Raw genomic sequence first — 24,649 nt, 5'->3', positions numbered from 1 at the left:
AAGCATATTTTGTAGAAGTATAATTTTATCAACAGATTTAAAAAGGTAGTAGAAACTAAAGTTGAGTAAATCGAAATTAATATGTTAGAGAGAAAAAAATGAAACAATTTTTACCTTCTTCCAAATATTTAGGTATATGAATGACTCAGAATCTTCTTGTTCTGTTAATGAGAAGCTAAAAGAAATTCGCTATCATTTTCTTATGAGGCAAAGAAATGTTCTGCTTTGCCAGCAGATACTGAAATCTTTTTTGTTTTTGGATTCTTGGGTCACTTTTAAGCACCACTTTTGCGCTGATGACCAAACTGACTGTACTGTGGAACCTAAGTGATTTTATAAAGTACAATAATAAGTACAATAATAAGTAATAGTCACTCTGTAATGCTAAAAAAATTTGAAAGTGCAGCACGTTCCTAAGCATTGAATTAAAAAAAATTGTTGAGAAGAGATATTTTCTTTATTTGCCATATAAGAACATTTATGTTTTCAATACTTCATGACTACATCTCACACATCAAAAAATCCATGATTTTAAAATGTTTCTAAATATCATGTTTTAAAGATATCTAATTCTGTAATATGATCTAGTTTGTCATAATTAACAATAGAAAGCTGTTTGTGTGAGGCAGAGAATAAGTATTAGGCCATCATACAGATAATATTTCAGATGAGGTAAGTGTGTTTTCCTAATATGATATTCATATATATTTGATTATATAATATACTAATATACACTATGCACATTAATATATTATATATCAAACTTGTATTATCTTATTTATTTGCATATAGAGCACACATAAATGATAATCACAACACCTTTTACTATCATTTATGTTTTTTTTCATTTCTTAACTTTTTTTGACAATTGCTCTTCACAATCAGTATTCTAGATAAATATCCAAAACTAAAATCATTTATCTGTAGTTGTGATATGCTGCTTTATTTCCAGGTTACTAAAATCATTGTGCTATTTGTATTTGGTTGTATGCTTGCTTGTTTGCAAATTATGCTGTAACGTCTTCAGTGAAAATTCTTGTGGTAAAGTACACAGATAAACACATATCAGTACATAATTTATATAGTTAATTCAATCACTGTAATATTGTACTCATTAATATCAATTTTACATACTGTATAAATTAATTAATTTTCTTATAAAATGTTTCAACCTATGCAGTTTCTCACATGTATTATTATTTTGTTCAAAGAAATTTGTATGAGACATAATTGCATAAAACCAATTCAAATGAACTCTTTCCTCAGTTTTCTCAAATTTCCACATATTTTCCAGGTTCTCAAGAGTAGATTAAATAAAATTTGTGATATTCAAATATATATATTTCAAAAATATATATATTTCAAATATATATATTTCAGTTGCAATGTAAATATCCACAATAGATCTGCAATAGTGCTACTAAATTTATACAAATATAAGTAACATCAAAATAGAATTAAAATTATGACTATTATAATAAAAACTGCAAAAAAAAAAAACAGAATTTTACTTCTCTAATTTTAGTAAGACAATGAGAATCAGTGGGGAGAGCTCTGGAAAAATTTGAATGTTTGTATATTAACATTTTATCACAGTACCAGAATATATGTCCTACAGAAGAATGTACATGTAAATAAACTGCTTACTTTCAAATTTATCTGTGACTAAAGAGTAAAAGCTAGACAATTCTAAAGGAAGAAACAAGAAGTTAGCCGGGGCCACACGGTGAGGTTTTATTTCAAAATAGTCCTAAGAAGCTTGTGATATTCACTAGTAGAATTCTTGCTTAGCATGATGAAAGTCCCAGGTATGATTTCCATAACATGCAAGCACAAAGATTTCTATATCTAAATACAGTGAAAAAGCAGAATTCCTTCATCTTTCGTCATCTTTCCAGCGTGTTAAAGACTTCATTACTTTCAGCGTAGGCATAGAGTTGTATTTGTATAGGGCTTGTGAAGGTATCTGCTCTATACATCCCACGTTCTTGTGAAGGTGTCGTATACATAACAAGTTCTTGTTAAGGTGTCTGTTGTATACGTCACACGTTCTTGTGAAGGTATCTGTTGTATACAACACACGTTCTTGTGAAGGTATCTGTTGTACACAACACACGTTCTTGTGAAGGTATCTGTTGTATACAACACACGTTCTTGTGAAGGTATCTGTTGTGTACACCACACATTGCATGCTATCATGTACACTGTATCTACATAAATAGAGCTTATTTTCATTTATTCATAAAACAATTTCAATTGTTTTCTGTTTTCATATTTTAAGTTTTCAAATATATTTTAAATTTACAAATGTTTTAAAAGGCATAAAATTTATAGCTTATAATTACAAGAAGTGTTCCTTGAAATTATGATTTATATACTCATTCCTGGAATTTGACATTAAGAAATCAGAGTCTAAAATTGTAGTGTACTGGATGTATTAATTGTCAATGTTTAATAATTGTTTAGAAGTATGAAAAATGTTCTTACAGTAATAATTCACTATCATCTGTCTAAACCCCAAGAATCTCATGTTTATTTTAAATTAGTTTTTGTTATTCTATCAGCCACATCTGCATTTCCATCATATTATCTCTCTATTATACTAATCTATCATCTATTTTTATCTATCATATCCTTCTTTCATTTTGTCCCTCTTTCCTTTTTTTCCTTTTCCTTCATTCTTTTCTTCCTCTTTTCCCTTATTTATCCCTTGCTTCCTTCTGATTTCCTTCCTTCCTTCATTCCTTTCCCCTTTCCTTCCTTCCTCACATTTTCTTTCTTTCATTGAATTCTTAATTTAAAAACAATGTATATTGCTTGTGATTGTGAGTTGGACAGTCACAAGTTTAGGCAGTTTTTAAACAATTTATGGCCAATAGTATTTCAACTCTAAACTTATATAAATGAGATATTTGAGACGCTGTATGAGTTTTAATTAGAAAAACTGCCGTATGTGAGAAACAAAGCACTATTTGTCATGTGTACTTTGCTGCATGTAAATAGGATATGCTTTCATTTAAATGTGTTCTATATTAAATTTTCAATAACTCATATTTAGAAGATATTTACTTAGTAAATGGCTCTAAGGTGACAATGTCTCAAGTGCTTTTTTTTTCTACAAATGTCTTTTTATCCAGAATAGAATATGAAATACACCTGCATGGAGAAAGGAAATCTCACAGTACTGACTGAATTCATTCTTAAAGGCATCACTGACCTCCCTGAGCTGCAGACCCCGCTCTTTGTGTTGCTCCTAGTTATTTATCTGATCTGTGCAGTAGGCAATTTGAGCCTCATCATCCTCACCAAGGTGGACTCCAGGCTGCAAACACCCATGTACTTTTTTCTGAGACACCTGGCTCTCACTGATCTTGGATATTCTACAGCTGTGGGACCCAAAATGTTAGCGAGTTTTGTTGCAGAACATAGTTCAGTCTCCTATTATCTTTGTGCTACACAGCTAGCCTGCTTTCTTCTTTTTATTACTTGTGAACTCTTTATTCTGTCTGCCATGTCTTATGATCGCTATGTGGCTATATGTAATCCTCTGCTCTATATGACTATCATGTCCCAAACAAGATGTTGGATACTGGTGGCAATGCCCTATCTCTACAGTGTATTTGTATCTCTACTAGTCACCCTAAAAATATTCACATTATCCTTTTGTAGCTACAATATCATCAATCATTTTTTCTGTGATTGTATTCCCTTGATATCACTGCTCTGTTCAAAAACACTTGAGGTTGAATTCATAGTTAGGTTCTTTACAACTTTTGATTTGATTTCCTCTCTTCTGGTTGTCCTTGTGTCTTACCTGTTCATCATCATAGCCATTCTCAGGATGAAATCTCCAGAGGGCAGGCGCAAGTCATTTTCAACCTGTGGGTCCCACCTAACTGTGGTCACTGTCTTTTATGGGACTTTGATATTTATGTATGTGCAACCCAAGTCCAGTCAATCATTTGAGACTGATAAAGTGTCTTCCATATTTTACACTCTTGTTATCCCAATGTTGAATCCCTTGATATATAGCTTGAGGAATAAAGATGTAAAAGATGGCATAGGAAGAACCTGGGAAAAGATAGTCAACATCTTTTCCTAAAAGTTGAATACAATATTAGCCGTAAAAGTCTGCTTTGAATGTAAACCTACTTTGCTCTCTTCATAGCAAACATGAATAGGCTCAAGATATATTTCATCTACTTGAATACTGGTACAAATCCATCTTTATTTACTATAGCTGTATTAGGGAAAAATAAAAAATATTTGCTTTACCTCAAGGGAAAGTAATAATTGCAATAGTAGAACTTAAGTACAGTCTGTAGACAATAATACTGGGTTGAGGATCACTTGATCAAAAATATGTGTTAGTGAGTCCTAATTGCTTAGGAAAGCCAAAGAGGCCATGGATTGTGTGGCTTTTTATCCTTACAGTGAAATTTGCAATGTCCATTGTAAGCTCCTATTTAGGTTTCTGCTTTGTGGAAAGGCAGACTTTCTGTTTTAGGCTATACTTCATTTATATGGGTATCTTAAAATCAAATTTGATTATGACTCAGAATTACTAATTACAGCTAATGTTGAGAGTTATTCGTGAGAATATGTTCAAGTACTCCTTCTCCAAGGTAAATTGAAATGTGTTTCTTTTTCCCTCAAGTGTTCTGTCTTTCATATATGAAACTGCTTACTCTATATTTGCTCACTCAGCAACTAGGAGATAATGCAAGTTGTTGAATAACTACTCATTGTGTATCTGTACACAAGGAAGTCTATTGGTTGCTAGGTCTATATAATGTATCACTTTCTGCCTTAGGATGGATTTTGATTTGGTACCAGTTTAAACTAGATTCCTACTGACTATTCAGCACTATTGTTACTTTTCCTCTGTAAATTCAAGTGATTCTTATTTAAAACTCATTGTCTTTCTGTCATTCAGTTTTTATAGGATGTCTCTCAGCAAGTATGTGTGTGGCTCATTTTAATGCTGATATGTTCTGTTTCATTCATAAATTGCATTATGTTTTTATACTGGGTTTTGCATTATTTTTTATTCAGTAATTAAATCTGGACAAGACTAACAGAAATACTCTTTTGTTTTAACAATGCTATGTTTCAAGAACATATGGAAGATTAAATATTCATATATAACAAAAAAAATTTAGTGAATTAGCTTTCGTAGATAACTTTAATTTTTAGGTTTTAAAGAGTATAGATTGTATAACTTTATAAAATAATAAAATACATACAATAAAAATAGCCCCCAATTCTATCTCTTTAATAAGTACTTATTTACAAACTATGACAGTGGGAGCTATACTGAAAATTGTTTCCACAAACCCTCCTCAGAAAATAGAATGTCTCCATTCATGTAAATGAAAGTAGGGTACCGTGTTTTACTAACAAAAAAAAAAAAATGAACTCAGAATTGTTTAAAACTCACACAGAGAAAGCAACTCAATCTAAGAAATGCCAAGAGTAACTTGTACTGGAGAACAATAAAAGAAGCATGGAGACATTTCAGCATCAAATATTAAGCACAAATATGTGAATGAGATAAATCAAACTAAAATGCTCATAATAGCTAAAAGAAAAAAAGTCAGATTGTAATGTAAATCCAAGGCAGAGTTTCTCAAACTCCCTAATGCTGTGGCCTTCTGATACATTTCCTCATGTGTGGTGACCCTAACAATAATGCTATTTCTGTTACCATTTCATAACCATAATTTTTCTACTGTTATAAATCATAATGTAAGTATCTGTGTTTTCTGATGGTCTTGAGCAACTCCTATAAAAGCATCATTTGACACAAAGAGGTTGCAACCCACATTTTGAGAACTGTTGATCTAAAATGTGGGATGTGTTGGGAGCAGTGAAACCCCAGTTCCTGAATTTCTTGTAATGCCCTGATCTGAGTGCCTACAGCTGCTCTGAGCACGAGACCTTCAGGAGTTCCTGATGGCAGGAGAGTGGTTTCTGGTGGATTTGGCTGGGGCGTGGCTATCTCTATATAATCTGCCCCTGAACAAAATAAAGGGGGCATTCTTGGGGAATTCAAGGATGACCTGTGTCTGTGTGTGTCTGTGTATTTTAACCTCCAGCCCCTTGCCCGAAGCTCGGGAACTGGGTGCCAGCGCACAGAGCGTAGACACGGGGGCGCGGTGCGCTGCAGGATGAAGTATTTGAGAGCTATAAAATTTAGAAAGAGGTATAGTCTGTGAAAGAACTCTAAAAGGCCGTGTTTCAAAACAAGTCATTTAAATAATGAACAGTAAATCTAAATGGAAATTGCCTTAAATAAAACAAACTGAAAAAAGATATATTTTAAAATATACAATAGCATTCAAAATAGAAATCATAATATTTGCACTACCAATATTTATTTATTTCAATTAATTTATATCTGTATGTGTGAGTGCGTGTGCACAAACATACAAGACTTTATGTGCATTATGTGTATATCAGTGTGACCATGAATGCGGATAATCCTAGAACTGAAGTCACAGGCTGTTTTGAGCCACTATTGATTTTGGGGGATTGAACTCAGGACTTCTATAAGAGCAGTCTTGAACTTTCAACTGCTCAGCCACCTCTCCTTGTTCCACACTTCCTCATATTTAGAATGACCATTATTCAAATGCATATCAGTAATCTCTTATAATAGGAAGGCAACTAATGAATGTATAAATAATGAGGGACATTTACAAAATGGTTGTACTTTAATAATATCTCTTGTTATTAAAGTTTAAATTTCAGCCTTCTATTGACTATGGCTTATATGGATCTTATGTAGCCATCTACAATTTTCTCTAATTTAGCATTATGCTCAGATTCATCTACATTATTACATATTATAGAATATAATTTTTAAGGTGGATGATATTCCAGTGACTGCATCACATTTTATATACCAATTCATTTATTAATGGATATTTAAATTGTTTTATTTCATAACTTGTTAAAATTAAGCTAAAATTAATTATATGTTATGAATAGTTCTTTGAGCTTATAATGCAAATAATTTTGGATAAAACCAGACATATGTTGATTGGTCTTAAAATTTAGTTATTAAAAGTGTAACACAAATGCTTCATGACAATTAATGGACAGTCTCCAGACATTTCATTAAGCATTCTGACATTGTGGACTAATCAAGGAATTTCTTGTCACATCCATGGGGAGAGTCTAGAGTTTGAATAAATATTCAAAAGCTACCACACAACACTCTGCATTAACTTATGCATGGGAGAAACGTTGAGGCACTTTCATCATAGGTAAGGGATGCAGGATGGTTTATGATATCAGTAACTACACACAAGAACACAATGTGCTCTAACTTTGTGATCAAACGTTGCTGTCCACTTTTATTTCATTTGTGTCTTTTCTCCTACTCCCTGGTGGCTGAACAAGAAGATGCTCCCATCACTTTAAGTTATTGGAAAACTTGATAAGCAACTTAAAGTGTAAAAATTTTAACTGTTCTTATAAAAAATTTAATTTTCTACATCTGTGATATAAATTCTGATACATGCAAATGTGAAAAGAGATGGTTTAATATTAAATCATATGACTATTTCCAAGACAGAAATTCTGTCATTTTAATGTGCTTTTAAAGAGCTAAGCTTTGTGATTACAGTGTTTTCTATAATCAGCTCAAAAATATCTTAACACTTAAACTTTGTAGGTAATTGCACTGATGAGTTGATGCATGATACATTTATGTTAAACAAGTGTTCTACATCATATTGGCATAAGAAAACAATTATTTGTATTAAGAGAATTTAAAATAATCACTTACTGTCACTGATAAAATATTGTTCATTTTATACAGTCATCTGTCTATACATTTCTAGGACTGTAGCTTTAAAAGTTAAATTTGATTAATTAGAAAATAATTTTTAAAGTATATTGTAGTCCACTAAATCTCAAATTACTCAGGTGAAGAATATGGGCATTCCTTTAACATACAGGATTACTGGTTCATGCAAGTGATGTATTTTTATTTTTAATATATTATTATTACTAGATGATAAAACAAAATAAAAGAACAAAATAAGATTTAAAGACTTTCTCATTGCAATTTTGGAAGATACTTCTATAATATTGTAAAAGTATACCCTTGCTGTATTTATATAGCAAAGGCTTTCACCTGGGATAGTGTGGACTTTCTCTATACTGACATACCTTTGTGAAAAAGACAATGTGGGTACATACATATTTGTAGGAAATACCTCTTTCAGATACAGTGACTAACTTCAAAGAAATATTACATCTTCAGTTGTATCACCTGCTATAAACTATAGGCAACTATACTATAAAAAGTTATTTATGTGTTTCATAAATATAAATTTAAATATAAATATTTATAAAATACAAACTGTGTATTAGTGCTGGAACCTATCTTGAATATGCTACAACAGCAGTCTGTGTTTTTACTTATAATACATTGCTCCAGGCAGATGTGCACAATTTTTTTTACCTATCATATAAAATATAATGTAGAAAAAATATCATAGAAAAATATCTGTATTATTGATGTTATTGAGTTAATTATTGTTACTAAATGAAATGGAAGCATATGAAAAAACAGTGCAATGAAAATCCATTAGATATATATTTAATAATTGAAGTCTTAATAATATTTCATCATAATTTTATTTTAATTTTATTTACCTGTATCTTCATAGCTTCATTTATTTTCTGTATATGTGTGCACATTTGTATATGTGCTTGGGTAAGCTATCATCATCTATCATTTCTTAAGAACATAACTATAGAAGTTTGTAAAATTAGATATGGATTATTTGTATAGATATTATTTGGAGACGATTAAGAACTACATATGGTGTTTACCAGACTAAACATCTGCAAAACCTTAGAGGACAGTTACCATTCTTACTGACATTGGAATTATCTAACAATATATTAAAGTAGTATTTTTCATTAAAATCGCAATGAATGAGAAATACAAATTATTTTCTTCTGTCTCTTTATCTATAAATTCCTATGAGCAAATGTGTTTATTTCAAATAGTAACTTAGAAATGTTAGATGTTTCTTACTTTCAATCTTAAAAACACTAAATATTTTTCAGGTAATCAATACTGAAAGACATTTAATATTCTATTGCTTCTATTATAGCAATTTTTATGATAAGAAGAATGAAGAAACACAACCTCTCAGTGTTGTCAGCATCACAGACAACCCTGGGCTCCAGGCCCCATTGTTTGGTTTATTCCTTATTATCTATCTGATCTCAGTGATTGGCAACTTGGGGATCATCATCCTCACCAATATAGATATATATAGAGAGAGAGAGCTGTCTCATTCAAAGGGAAGCACACTATCACCCCTTATTATCAGGTTTTTTTTAAATCAGTATGTTTCCTTGAATTAAGTACATCCATCTAGTAAGAAACATAATTTTAATAGGTATAAAGAGGATATTTATTGCATAAGTACTTTATCAGTTAACTAAAATCATGATATTCTAAGGCTTAATTGTAAAAAATACTGAAGGATAAAAATTGAGTAGCATTTCATATTGAAAGGCTTATTTTAGTAATCTGAAATTTACAACTTTTTGCTAGCTCATCAGTTCAAGTTAATTTTAATGTTTCTATTTTATATAAAATATTACAATAAATAGTTGACATGAGACTTCATTGTTAAAAATAATTTGATTAAAAAGAATTGTATGTGTTCTAAAATTATCTTCAACATAATTTAAAAAGAGAAAACAAAAAAATAGGGTTATCTAGAATGTTTGTAAACAGTCTGAGGTTTAAGTTTGTACCAATCAAAGTACTGTGTTGCAATTTATCTTTTACACAAAAGCTAAGAAATGTGAAAATATCATTACCAAATAGCATCAGATGAAATCATTTAGTGGAATTAATTTATTACCTTATACAAACACCAGATGCTTCTGAGTTAATTCTAATGAATGTTTATGAAACTGGAAGAACTGTTCTCTAAAAGTCCTTCCAGACACCTAAGAATAAACTTATTTGTTTTATTTTTTGTAGAGCTATTGCCTTAAATAAAATCAAGTCATTGTATGTGTATAATTCAAGAGTGTCTTCAGTACTCTATGTTTAAGTGTGTATGAGACAGATTAAATGAACTGAACTGCCTTTACATGGACTTTGATATGATTTGAAATATTCCAATACAACAATAACAGAAAAAAATTTCCCCACATATAATGGGGAACATTTTATAGTAATATTCTACAAAATAAATTGTATGTACTTAATAACCAATAAGTTTAAAATATAGAAAACTGGACATTATCAATTTTGGTGAGTATCTTGAGTATTGGCATAGACTGAATAAGAAAAGAATAAAGTAAGCCCCAAAGATTTACAGCATTCTGTGTAATTTGTGTCCATTTACTTGTCACTATATTTACTTAAATGCTACATAGAGGTTAAACTGTTTGATACCTTCTCTTGTCATATACCAACATTTTCACTTAGGACAGTGCATGCAAGATTATAAAATTATAGAAATGCCTTCAACAGATGCAATAGAACCACTTAAGTTTTGTTTCTGTTTTTATCAAGTTGGTTTGAAATGATAAAAATAACATAGGACTAATATCAGTTTTCCTGGAAAAGATGAAAGAATGATGAAGAAAGGAAGGTAAAGGAAAAGTAAGAAAAGATAAAGCTTTTTCTTGTCTATAATTTTGCAATTAAAAGGCAAGGAAAAAATTTTCATTGCTACTATCTCTACCAAATATTATAATATATTGTTATAATATTTGTAAAGAATTTGTTAGATATTGCTAAGAAATAAAGAACATTCTTTTCATTACCATGCAACTGGATAACTCAAGGTGAGGCAGGTTTCGTTTCCTTAATCAATAATGTAGAAATTAATCAAGCCATGTGTTTATTTACAAAGTTATAAAATAGTAGTTAGAAGAGGGCCTGGAACAACAACAAAAAAAAAGCTAATAGGAAACACATGAGAACTGGATGGATGGTTCAGCTGATAGGGGCATTGAATTCTCTTTTAAAGGCTCACATCACCTACATCACAGCTACAACTGTCCTCAATTCCAGCTTGAGGAGATCAGAAACACTTCATGAGCATAGGGCAAGCATGTGGCCCACATACATACATGCAGACAAGCTCTGACACATAAAAATACACATATAAGGTATTTTTTTAAAAGATTAGAAATGGAACGCATAATTTTAAAATTCTATCATTTTCCTCTTATTGTACTCCAGCACATACTTAATTACATCAGCTTCATATAATTATACTATATGTGGTTTGCCTGAGCACATGATTTTTGCAAATCATTTGTTTAAAGGTCTTATTAGCAGATATAAAAGCTAATGTGCTTTGCATAGTTTTTTGGAAATAAAAGAAACAATAAGTGTACTCTCTGGGGACTTGTCTGGTGAGTTTCTCTAAACCTCTTCATACAAACCTTCTGCCCAGATTTGAAAGTCTTGGTCCTACGCTGACTGATCCAGCCTAGTCTTGACTCTCCTACCAACATGTCATATCCTCTAGCCCAATAAATAATCCTATTCCATATCCAAACTTTCAACCCAGCCAGTTATACCCCATCCCTCCACAATTTAACCAGGAAATATATCTAGTATATATAAACCCAGACATTTTTTCTGCGTAACTCCATGTAAGCCAAGACATTTTGAGCCTTTAGACCCAATCCTATCACAATTCTCACTTTTGCCTCAAATTGTTTTGTTCGTATCATGCTTGAAACCAACAAAGAATTCTACAGTCCCAAATCTTATCACAAAATATACCAACAATATGAAATTTCAAAACGTAATATTTGCCAGAAGCAAAAATTATAAGCTGGATAAAAGAAAGAACTTTCAAAAATTGATAGAAGGAACACGGATATTCACATGCTAAAGAGTGAAAACAAACTCAGACATGTCACCTTAAATATAACCTAATCCAAAACAGATTAAAGAAGCTTTAAACATAAAATAATGAAACCGCTACAAGAAAAAATATACTTTATCATATAATAGGTAGTTATACGGAAGTACTTTTTCAATAGTACTCCATTTGTCCTAGAATTAAGGCAAAGAATTCACAAGTGGAGCTTTATAAAACAACCAGAGGAAGAAAAGACTCACAGAAGTAGAAAGAATATTTGCTAGCCTTTATACCTGACAGAGTATCAATATCTAAAATATATAAAAAAACACAAAAGAATAATATACAAATCAATTAACTGACTCATTAAAATATGGGTCTTATATAGTTGGGCTGTGGTGCTACACGCCTTCAATCCCAACATTCAGGAGGCAGAAGCAGGCAGATCTCTGTGAGATTGAGAACAGTCTGGTCTAAAAGAACTAGGTCCAGAACAGGCTCCAAAGCTACAGAGAAACTCTGTCTTAAAAAAAAAAAAATGGACCTGAATAAAAAGCATTTGCCAAAGAAGAAAAAATATAGCTACAAATTATTTCAGAAACGGTCTGCGGGCTGGCCGAGAGGCTAGGGGCACCGCCCGGGGTGCAGGAGGTGGCCGGTTAAGATCCCGGCTCTGTCTGTGTCTGTCAGTGTGTGTCTGTCTAAGCATGCTTCATCATCCATCAGAAAAAAAAAAAAGTTTACAAAAAACGCCGGGCGGTGGTGGCGCACGCCTTTAATCCCAGCACTCACATATGAACAGAAATGGGTCAAGCAGATTTTAAATGAATACAATCTGTGTGTTGTTATTTCTGGTGTAAAGCTAGCCATGCAGGAGCCGGGCAGGACGAAAAGCAGGCCCGCCGCTCCTATTACAGATGGCGCCCAGACATGGGGCACTGAATCTACAGAAAGCCTGAGAAAGCTTGGGAAAGAATAGAGTAAAGCATGTTTTCTTGGTAGCAACAATTTCTCGGGTCTGCTCTGCTTGCTAGATGCAAGCAAGCGCTCTCATCTAAGAGAGGCTTCCTGACTCAGCTTTAGCGGCAAAACCCTGCAGCTCTTAAGAGGTTCTGCTACAAAACACTTAAATGGTATTGATAAAAGCTGAGTGAATGTTTGTTTGTTTTCAGCTGTAGCAGGAAAAAAGTTGTGCTGTTTTAAAATGCTGGCTTTCTGGGCCATCCTGCCAGGGCAAACTCTGACTGTTTGAGGCAGGAGGGCTGACTACAGAGAGAGGACTTGAATGTTGTCTGTGGATATAGTATTGCAACTTGTTTGTTGGCAAGGACCTTGAAACGCCACAGACTTGTGGTAATAAACACGGCTACAGCCGGTACCTCCGCCGTGAGGCTGGAAAGCTAAGGAATGGGTTGGATTTAGCTGGCAAAGCCACAGCTTTAATCCTACCCATATTGCTCAGTAATTTAAAGGCTCATGTGATCAGAAAAAGAGAGAGATACAGTAAAGAGAGATTCAAAGACAAAGAAAACTTTAAATGATTTACACTGTGTTTAAAAATATATGCAGGCTGAAAGATAAAGTTCTTAAAAGTAAAAAAACAAAAATAAGGAAGTAGTTGAGTGTGGTAGTACACACCTTTAATCCCAACATTTGGGAGGCAGAGGGAGATTGACCTCTGAGGCTTCAAGGTATGGTAGCACATGCCTTTAATTCCAATGCCTGGGAGGCAGAGACAGACAGATCTCTGAGAGTTCAAGGACAGCCTGGTCTAAAGAGTTATTCCAGGATGAAGATATACAGAAAATATGAAATAAAAGTAAAAGTAAATAAAATAGAGTTAAAATAAAGCTGCACAAAGATGGAAAATACACAGAGAATCTTGATACTGCATGCTATTATGCTCTCTTTGAATTGTTTTAATGCTGAGGAAGGAGCAACAGATGCTAAAAGATATTTGTTTATAAATGCTGCTGAACTAATCCAAGATAGATATTTTCAAAATACCTTGACTTCAGAATTTGGACCTAAGGATATGATACTTTGGAAAAGAGTTTCTTCTTTTGTTTTCACAGAGGATGAGACTCTTTGGATTGCTTCTATTTCAATATGGTATGATAGACCATGCCCTCCTGGAGGGTTGCTGTGAACACCTTCAAAAAATTACTTTGCTCAACTGCCGACTGAGAGGAACCTAGCACACAGGTTATACTATGAAAGACCTGAATAACAGCGCCCCCATTCAGCAGGAAGCAGTTTGGAGAGAAAAAACTGCGCCCATGTTCCCATATATTGTTTATAAATGTTCTTTTACATTTAAAGAGGGAGATGATATAGATGTGAATAATTTGCATTGATATGAATCTTGGTTTACTGATATTAATTTAAGGTCAATTTTATTATATGTATATGTATTTCTGATATTGATTAAGGTATTGTGATTGTGTAGTTCACTTAAAAATTTAATGTATATAGGCTGTTATCACTTAAAAATGTAATGTATATAGGTTGTTAAGGGATAATTATCAATAATAGTCAAGCTTGTAGTCATGTTAGTTAGATTTCCTAGATGTACATAGATATATTTTAGATAGGCATTCTTCATATCTTTCAAAGATTATAAAATATGGCATTTTAAATGTTTTAATAACTTAGGGTTTTTCATAACAATGAGACATGTCTGCTCCTGGCAGCACCAATATACTTCAAGAAGAAAGAAGATGGGCATCGAAGAGGCACCTTATGGAGTTTGATAGCCATTTGGGCAAGAAACTGCTCTTGCCTGGACTATTGCATAAACTGGACACAAAGAACCTGCAGAGAGAGGACTGCTGAACTTGCCTAAAGGTGAGATGGTCTTTTGGGGTTCCTGATTTATGAAAGAGTCTGCAAGACATTCTGCAGGACACAGCAGATAGTGACTGAACTGCCTTTGAAATTTCCTGCTTCATGGAAAAGTCTCTGGATACTATGGGCCTGTAGGCCGAAGATGGATGCCCCAATGGTATAGAGAAACTTTGGGTGACTGTCCAGGCAGCGAGATGTCTCTGTCATTTATAGAGCTTTTTGTTTGCTTAGGTAATATTGTATTCTTCTGGAGTCTTTGATGGAGTTGAAGAATAGATAGTTATAGTTATAGATTTCCATTGTTATGATAAAAGATAAAATAGATATAACTGTTTTGTCATATGTAATTTTGCTATGTTAAAGTTAAAGCCTTCCTTTTTTTTGTTTAAACAGAAAAAGGGGAAGTGATGTGGGAGTGTCATATCAATCTGTCGATTTCATTGGTTAAGTAATAAAGAAACTGCTTGGCCCTCATAGGTTAAAACATAGGTGGGTGGAGTAAACAGAATAGAATGCTGGGAGGAAGAGGAAGTGAGCTCAGTTGCAGGGCAGCTCCTCTCAGACACAGACGCCATGCTCTCCTCTCCAGAGCAGACGCGATGAAACTCCAACCCAGGATGGACATAGGCTAGAATCTTCCCGAAGCAGGCCCACAGCTCCTATTACAATAACCTATATAATTAATAAAATCTCATTTTGTATTTTTTCAGGAGCAAGTTATATTTCCCAACAAGGAAAATTTTTCTTTGCCTCTTCAAAGATTATTTCTAATGTATCTAAATTTGAATCACCTAAAGAGACTCAGATATAATTGTCTCAGGAAAAGATTATATTAGATTATAAAATAAATCCTAATATAAAAAGCTCCTGCCCCCAAGTATTCATCAAGCAGTGGTCAAAACCAAAAGTGAGAGATAGGATGACAGGCATGGCAACTTTCAGTTTAGCGTTGCGGGAACTGTGCCAACAGCTGTGTGGCTTCATGACTCCAGTGGAGAGCATTGCCAATTAGAGTTCCAAAAATATTGCTTGTAATTATTTCTTGGTATCTCCTCAGGGAGAGTATCTATTCTTTAAAAAACACATAAGAATGTATCTCAGAAAATCACCCAAGCTGAGAATCACAGTGGGAAATGAAGACAGGAATTTCATGGCAGGTAACAAAATGTCATGTAGAAACCTGTACTGTTGGCATAAGGAGATGTGGCATCCTTTGCGGAGCTCTCACGGTCTGGAGATACTAATATCTGATTCATTGTCTATTCTTTTCTACAATCAATGATGTCTGAGCAGTTTTAGAATATCTTCATTTCTCTATTTCATGTTAGTTTTTAAAACATTTTTACTGAGGTTTAAAGGGCTAATGGTATTAATTGCCTTTGAAGTATACTCAGAAATATTTTTGATATTTTATTCTTGAAAGCATCTCTCTCAGTTACTCAGTCACTCTCGTTCTAGTTCTCCACCTCTTTCTCTTACACACACTCTCTCTCACACACACACACTTATAACTAATGAACATCCCAGATAAGAATGATTTTATTTACAGAAAAGAATTTGAGAAAACAAATGTTCGGTGTGTCATTATGTTGTCTTTCTAATCCTTAGTTGTATTTACAGATTTAACAAAGAAACTCAGCCCCAACCCTGAAGGATGTACACACAGAGATTTATAAGGAAAAAATCTTTCATGTAAGTTAGTGTAACTAGTGACTGTTTAAAATCCATGTGTTCATCATTTGGGGGTGCTATGGCTGGAGAGCACAGACTCTTTGGTTCACACACCTAGTCATACTTCATGTTTTGAATAGACCATCCAGAGTTCTCTTTGTAATATATATGTGGAAATATTTTACACATACCACCTTATTTTCCCAAAAGACTGTGGTACATCATAGGTCAGTGTGTAAGAGGGTTGCACAGATACACTTACTTACATACCCTTTAGTTAATTCAGAAAAAAACAATTATTGATTGCATCTGACTATTATAGATTGTTATTAATAACTCTTGATGTTCTACCTCTATGACTAAAGAATCTCTCGATCAACACGCATAACTAGAGTTGAGTGCGTTTTAAAAGTTTTCAGCATTTATGTGTATTATTATTGCCATGCACCTTAAATGGTATTACATTTGTACATGTTTTTTAAAAATATACTTATTTTCAAAAATTAAATTAAAATGTTTGAACACAATATAATACTAATAAAAATCCACAAATATTATAATATTTGAAATCTTGACAGGTTTTCCAATGAACACAGATGGATACCCACAACCTTACAGTGGTGACTGAGTTCATCCTGATGGGCATCACTGACCGCCCTGAGCTGCAGGCCCCATTGTTTGGACTCTTCCTCATCATCTATCTGATTTCACTGGTGGGAAACTTGGGCATGATCGTCCTCACCATGGTGGATTCCAGGCTAAAAACTCCCATGTACTTCTTTCTCAGACACCTTGCTATCACAGATTTTGGTTATTCAACTGCTATTGGACCTAAAATGTTAGCAAATTTTGTTGTCATTCAAAATACAATATCATTCAATCTTTGTGCTACACAATTATCCTTCTTTCTTCTGTTCATTGCTTGTGAACTTTTCATCCTCTCTGTGATGTCCTATGACCGCTATGTAGCCATCTGTAACCCTCTGCTATACAATGTCATCATGTCACAAACTATATGTTGGGTGATGGTGGCAGTCCCATACATTTACAGTGTATTTGTTTCCCTCATAGTTACTATAAATATTTTCTCTTCATCCTTCTGTGGCTACAATGTTATCCATCATTTCTACTGTGATGGTCTTGATATCTCTGCTCTGCTCAAATACAGATAAAGCTGAAATGATAATTTTAGTTTTATCTGCTATCAACTTGATTTCCTCCCTTTTGGTGATCCTTGTCTCCTACCTTCTCATTCTTAGAGCTATTCTCAGGATGAACTCAGCTGAGGGAAGGAAGAAGGCTTTCTCCACCTGTGGATCTCACCTGACAGTCAGTAGTCACTGTATTCTATGGGACTTTGATATTTATGTATGTGCAGCCCAAGTCCAGTCACTCCTTCAACACTGACAAAATAGCTTCCATCTTTTATACCCTGGTCATCCCTATGTTGAATCCCTTGATCTACAGCTTGAGGAATAAAGATGTAAAACATGCTCTTAGAAAGACAGGGAAAACTATATGCAATTACTTCTCATAGAAGTCACAGGAATTAAAGGTTATCTTATACCACCTCAAATAAATTTAAGTGCTTTATATATTTCAGTGAAGAAAATACTAAAACACTACCCTTCTCTGAAGAGGAGAAAGGTTATAAACAAAACTTTTAAGAAAGGAGGTAGCACAGAAAATTGTTTTAAAGACTACAGACCTAAAAACGGTAACAATATGGTTTTATTAATGTATGAAGGAAGTTAAGGAAAGGTGTCTTGTAGGGTTTAAATAAGATTTGTCAACTGAACTTTACAGTGAACTGTCTGGTGTTCACGTGTATCTTTGCATTTATTTATATTAAAATGTACAGTTATTATTTTAGTAATTGTATTTATTGCTTTTCATATACAATTGTATAAACTGTGTTAAAATATCTTCATCACAATATCGAGTAAGTGATGTCTATCACTTTGATATTATGGCCCCAGTAATATCAGAGCACACAGGTACTTTCCTGTCAACGAGAATCCTACTTCTTGATTCTATTTTATTTCTTTTTCACATCACTTCAGATATGAATGCAGCTGCAGTAATTAACACTATATATTTAGTGTTTAATAGTTCATAACTACAAGCCGGCGGTGGTGGCGCACGCCTTTAATCCCAGCACTTGGGAGGCAGAGGCAGGCGGATCTCTGTGAGTTCGAGACCAGCCTGGTCTACAAGAGCTAGTTCCAGGACAGGCTCCAAAACCACAGAGAAACCGTGTCTCGAAAAACAAAAACAAAAACAAAAACAAAAAAAAAATAGTTCATAACTACAATGTATCATTTAATGCTGTGCAGTGTTTAAATATCTCATACTTACAATGTATCACTCAATGCTGTATAATTCCAAGTGCATATGTGCATATATATATATATATGTGTACGTTTGTGTGTGTGTGTGTATGTGTGTGTGTAATATGGCTGGAGTTTTCCATGGGAACTCCTATTACTTTATTTTGTCTTGCTATTGTATATATCTTAATTCCTTACCTCTCATTTCTCTTTACTAAATTATTTGGCATTTACTTTTTAGATGGGATTTATAATTCTTATAAGTCATAAGCTAAGTTTTGATAATTAAATAAAAAGCCAGTGCTGTAATTAATTGGAATGTGGAGGCAGGTTGATCAGGATGCTAGGGTCAGCCTAGGCTACATAGTTAGTCTGAAGTCAATCTGAACTATGTAGAGTGACTTGAGAAACGAAAAAGCACAAAAACACCAATAAGGAAATAACTTTAGGTTTTGTTTGACATTTTATGGGTTTGACACAAAAACCAATCTTATACATTATCAGAAGTGTAGAACAAAATATAACTTTAAAAAATGTTTGTGGCAAAGAAAATCATTGCCAGTAATAAGGCTGTTATTAAAACTATGAAAATGTAATATTTTCAATAAGTATAAATTATCAAACTTTGCCATTCTTGCACTAGAGACTGCGTATTGGGCAATCTTTGATAAACAACATAATTGTGTCTATCATCTAAATATATATTACAATATTTATATAAACACCATGTAATAAACTATTGAAATTTAATAATAGTTTAATTTCATAAACTTGCCAATTAGTTTGAACACTGTAATGTCTCAAAGAAGAAAACTACTAATCAGTTGGGAAAAACAATTCTACATCATAAATCCTCTTTGATCTAAAGTGTTGTAAATAGCGCTCAAAACATTTCTCTGAGAAGCTAAATAAGAAAGTGAACCCAAAGAAAAACGTATAAGCATCCGCCTGGATAGGGGAAGTAGACAAGATTGCCGGGCAAAAACTGGGAACTTGCGGGTGAGGTGGCATGGGGCTAAGGGGAAATGGGGTGAGAAAAATGAGAAGGGGAGGATGGGAGGAGCTTGGGGCAATGGGATGGTTGGGATATAGGAAGGGTGGATACGGGAGCAGCGAAATATGTATCCTAACTAAGGGAGCCATCTTAGGGTTGGCAAGAGACTTGACTCTAGAGGGGCTCGCAGGTGTCCAGGGAGATGTCGCCACCTGGTAGCTTGGACAACTGAGGAGAGGGAACCTGAAATGACCCTATCCTATACTGATGAATATCTTGCATATCACCTTAGAACCTTCATCTGGCGATGGATCGAGATACAGACAGAGACCCAATTTGGAGCAACGGTCTGACCTCTTAAGGTCCAAATGAGGAGCAGAAGGAGGGAGAACATGAGCAAGGAAGTCAGGAACACTAGGAGTGCACCCACCCACTGTGACAGTGGAACCGATCTATTGGGAGCCCACCAAGGCCAGCTGGACTGGGACTGAATAAGCATGGGTTGAAACTGGACTCTCTGAACATGGCAAACAATGAAGGCTGATGAGAAGCCAAGGACAATGGCACTAGGTTTCGATCCTAATACATGAACTGGCTTTGTGGGAGCTTAACCTGTTTGGATGCTCACCTTCCTGGACCTAGATAGAAGTGGGAGGACCTTGGTCTTCCTGCAGGGCAGGGAATTTGGACTGCTCTTCAGTATCGAGAGGGAGGGGGAATGGAGTGGGGGGAGGAGAAGAGGAGTGAGGATAGGGGGAGGGGAGTGAGGGAAGGGGCAATATGTGGGAGGAGGGGGAGGGAAATGGGAAACGGGGACAGGTGGAAATTTTAATTAAAAAAGAATAAAAAAAAAGAAAAAAAAACATTTCTCTGAGTAAACAGCAACAGTAAAGGCTTTATTCCAGAATTATTGTTTGGTTGTTTGTTTAGTTTTTATTTTGATTCAGCACATTTTCACTTTGTTAATTTCTAACTAGAAGATAATGAAGTACAATCCCTCTGGGACTTTTCCTGTAGGTTTTATCACTAATGGTTAAGTGGATATAAACTACTGAATTAGGGGCATTCGTAGTGAATTCAATCCTTCATGTGCTGTTTTTTGTTGTTGTTGTTGTTGTTGTTAGAGTGAACATCAAAATATTTGAACAATCTAAAATTTCAAGATTAAATGTACCACTTTGTTAGATATTTCATTTAATAAGCATGCTGGCTCTTTACTCTGGAGTGAAAGTCACATGTTATTATTTTTCAAATTCTGATTTACTCAGAGTATTGCCTAGCAATTAAAATCAATATTTTAGCCAGTAAAGAAAATCTACACCCCAAATTTTCAATATTGAGGTTAAAACATTTCTACTTAGAGAGTTGGAATATTCTTAATTAATGAATATACTTCAAAATTAGGACATACATGAATGCATAGAAAATACAGAAATTCTTTTAGATTCAATGTGTTAAAACAGCTATGTGTTACATTTTGATAAAAAGAAAATACACATATGAAGGCTTCAAAATTTGTATGCAACAGGACATGGGTATTTTCTTAGGGGACATATCCTTGAAAAACAATAAATCTCCCTTATTAAATTAGCATCAATAGATTCTCAGCTAGGGTTAGGACTTCCTCACCAATTCCAACTTCATGCTTTAACATTTTTGAGCCTGATCTCCTGTCATTCTTGTGCATGAAGGCACAGTCACTTTCAATTCTTTACTACAACAGCCCTGATGGGTCTGGAAACCAGAGTTTTCCAATTATCATGGGCTGCTCCTGATGCTTACAATCTAAGACCCACACCGCTCCTAGGATGATATCTTGGTAGCGAACAGAGTGACACAGATGTCACATTTAGGGCTTAGTATTTTTAAGTCTTTTATCGTCCACACCTTGAGCAGTTTGGGTCTCTTTTAGTCACTGTTTACTAGAAAAAAAATAGCTTCTGTGATGCAAGTTGGAAGACACACTTATCTTTGAATATAAGTCCATAAAGTTTTCTCAAGACTATATCCTTTTATCAGGATCATCATAGTAGATTCTTCTGCAGGGTCTATATCCTCCAGCTGTTCCCAGGTCCTTGGCTTCTTAAATGTTTCAAGATTTCTATCTTGCAAGAGTTAGTTTTCTCTTTCCATCATTAGGGTTCCAGGGAACAGAATCAGGTCTTTGAGATTAGCAATAAGCACTGTCATTAAATGAACCATCTCTGGAACTGTTCTTTAGTCTTTGCATCTCTCACCAAGATTGAGAATAATTATAAGACAGTAAAAAGACATTAATTCACCATTAAGTTATGCAATATCCAGTAGGATTTTATTATTAATTCTTGAATGAAAATTTAAAAGAATTTCACATCTTGGTTATACTTCCTGTGGTATACATGTGAGTACTAAAGTATTTAAGATCCTAATGCTAATATATGTGGATACATGTATATAAGTAGAATTTCTGGATTACAAAATAGAAATATAAATAAATAAATTTAATTTAAGAGCAGTATTCTTTGATAATTAGTTTCTATCTTCTAGGCATTCCATTAGACTCAAACTATTCATGTGCAATCACTGATTTACTTAATAGATCCATAGTGAGAAGAGTTTCTATACTTTCATATACTGCATAAATTGAAAACCCCCCTAAAAAAATGTCATGTTAAGCACCACAAAAAGGATTTTAACTGTAGTTACTGATAGAAAGACGCGTGACCTAGCCCTTATTGTCAGCAGTGTGTTCAAAGATGATCATATTCACTACGTTCAGCAATTTCTTAATGGTCCAGTTCTAATACTAATTCTATGATTTCTTATTCTTGATGCTGCTCAAGCTGAAATCATTTCAGTAATAATTTTCTTTATGTTAATGAATACTACAGAAATAATGTTAATTATCATGAGCATCTAGAAAATCACTCAGATTGGTTATTATATAAAGATTTAATAGATGTATATGTTATAGACTATCTTATTCCTTTAAAATTCCTTTATCTCTCACAAATCATTTTTAAGACATATTTATTTCATATATGCTAATAAGAACTTTAGATGAATTATTGCCATTGTAAATGTTATATACAGTTCATTGAGTATACCATCTATATATAAGTTAATATAAGATGGATTTTTATATCTAAATTTGCAAACACTATCCTGTTTTTTTCTGACAAAATTTAAGATTCTAGGATTACATTTCTCTATGTATCTTTCTAATTCCTGGTTATTTTCTGCTCCAGGAATTTTTAAAAATTACATTCATTTCTATGAAAATGTTGATATAATTCATTTCTAAGTTACTCAAGAGGGAAATGAATTATCTATAAAACCAGAAGTGTGTGTAGCACTATTTTACTGTAAGAATATTATTATCTAGATTTATATTTTGACAAAGTTGTTTTACATTTTGATTAAGATCTGAAAAGATGTTCCGTTTAGAATTTATGAACATCATTCCAGTATTCAGTAAAAATAATAACTCTGAAAAAGATATTTGGCTCTTGCCATTTATTTTTAATACTTTAGATAGAAAACAACTTTGTCTTTACATTTAGAAAACATGATCTTAGCCAGGCGTTGGTGGCGCACGCCTTTAATCCCAGCACTCGGGAGGCAGAGGCAGGCGAATCTCTGTGAGTTCAAGTCCAGCCTGGTCTACAAGAGCTAGTTCCAGGACAGGCTCCAAAACCACAGAGAAACCCTGTCTCGAAAAACCACAAAAAAAAAAAAAAAGAAAACATGATCTTTAGGTTCTTTTTTGAGTTTTCAGCATAGCAATCTAAAGCAATACAATAGAAACAAAGCATGAATGGCCTATATTAGAAGAGATAGAAAATGAAAAAAATGAGATATTTTTATCTGAGCAAATAATTTGAGAGCAGCAGTTTTAAGTACATCATTATGTGTTCTATCCCTTCCTAATTTATAGTTGTCCCAAACCTTAGTAAGGATTCCCTACAAAAATTGTAGTAACCCAGAGTGACAGAGCATCTAGGATGAGGAGAAGAGCTATCCAGAGACTGGAAGAAGAGACAGAGAAATTATAACAATGTTTGATGATACACATGAATGAATGTAGGGACATAGCCCCACCCATTGGGGGCGTGTTCGCCTCGGGCTAATGTTTATGGATAAATCTGCCGGGCATGAGCCCAGCAGCCCTTTTCTTTTGCTCCGCTTTTCCGGTACACCGCGGGAACCTGTGGTCCTGTAAGTTTATTTCCTTATTAAAGCTGTATATATCTATATAATCTGTCTACATTCATTTGCGCCACCACATTTGGCGTCCCAACGTCGGGCTATTTTGCCCCCAACCCAGCACAGGGGGGGCGCAAGCTCCACCTTTCCCGGCTAGTTGCCTGAGCTCAGGAAGGCGATTTACAGCTACAGCGTGCTCCCTGCTCGCTTTCCCTTCCCCCACTCCAGGCCACTACAGTTGCAGAGCAGCGACCCCCCACAGAGCAGTTAATAGCTCCCTGCTTCTTCCAAACCCTCACTGCCTGATTTAAGGGAAGCAGCTGCGGTTTTGAAAAAAAAAAAGCCGCCAACCCCTTAACAGGCAGTACAATAATTTTTGTTTTGAGTTAATTGTTTCAGACCGGCTCTGACTTAGACCACGTGGACTCAGGTGCATTTCTTTAGCCACCACTGGCAGGAAAACTTCATTACAGGTACATAATTTTCTTTTATAAATAAGAAAAATGTCTGAAAACATTACCATTCAAGACTTTAACAGCCTTTTCAGTTGTACCATGTGGGAGATTTTACAAGAAGTGTCTGTCAGCCCACAGATATGGATCTTTCTGGGATTCGTAGTTTTCCTTAGTACTGTATGGTTTGATAATAGAAATATGATAAAGTCTTTACGAGACGAGGTTGAACGCTTAAAAACAATTGAGAATGACAACAATCTTCTCAAAAATCAGTTTGAAGTTCTCCAGGCAGAA

At 34.1% G+C, this 24,649-nt stretch overlaps 1 protein-coding gene and 1 pseudogene across 1 annotated transcript; both read left to right on the top strand.

The window, feature by feature from the left end:
- The first annotated feature begins 3,160 nt into the window (after nt 1–3,160).
- LOC130869672 (olfactory receptor 8K3-like) lies at nt 3,161–4,102 on the top strand. Its single transcript, XM_057762029.1, has one exon. It carries the CDS (start codon nt 3,161–3,163, stop codon nt 4,100–4,102), a length of 942 nt encoding a protein of 313 aa, XP_057618012.1.
- Nucleotides 4,103–16,987: 12,885 nt separating this feature from the next.
- On the top strand, nt 16,988–17,928 carry LOC130869739 (olfactory receptor 8K3-like; annotated as a pseudogene).
- Nucleotides 17,929–24,649: the final 6,721 nt, after the last annotated feature.

This window comes from Chionomys nivalis, chromosome 2 (assembly GCF_950005125.1).
Source record: "Chionomys nivalis chromosome 2, mChiNiv1.1, whole genome shotgun sequence".
Classification (NCBI taxonomy): domain Eukaryota; kingdom Metazoa; phylum Chordata; class Mammalia; order Rodentia; family Cricetidae; genus Chionomys; species Chionomys nivalis.
The sequence above is the reverse complement of the archived record's forward strand: the minus strand, read 5'-3'. Positions and strand labels throughout refer to the sequence as shown.

Coding starts and splice junctions, on each gene's coding strand:
- LOC130869672 (XM_057762029.1), top strand. CDS start 3,161: ATGGAGAAAGGAAATCTCACAGTACTGACTGAATTCATTCTTAAAGGC.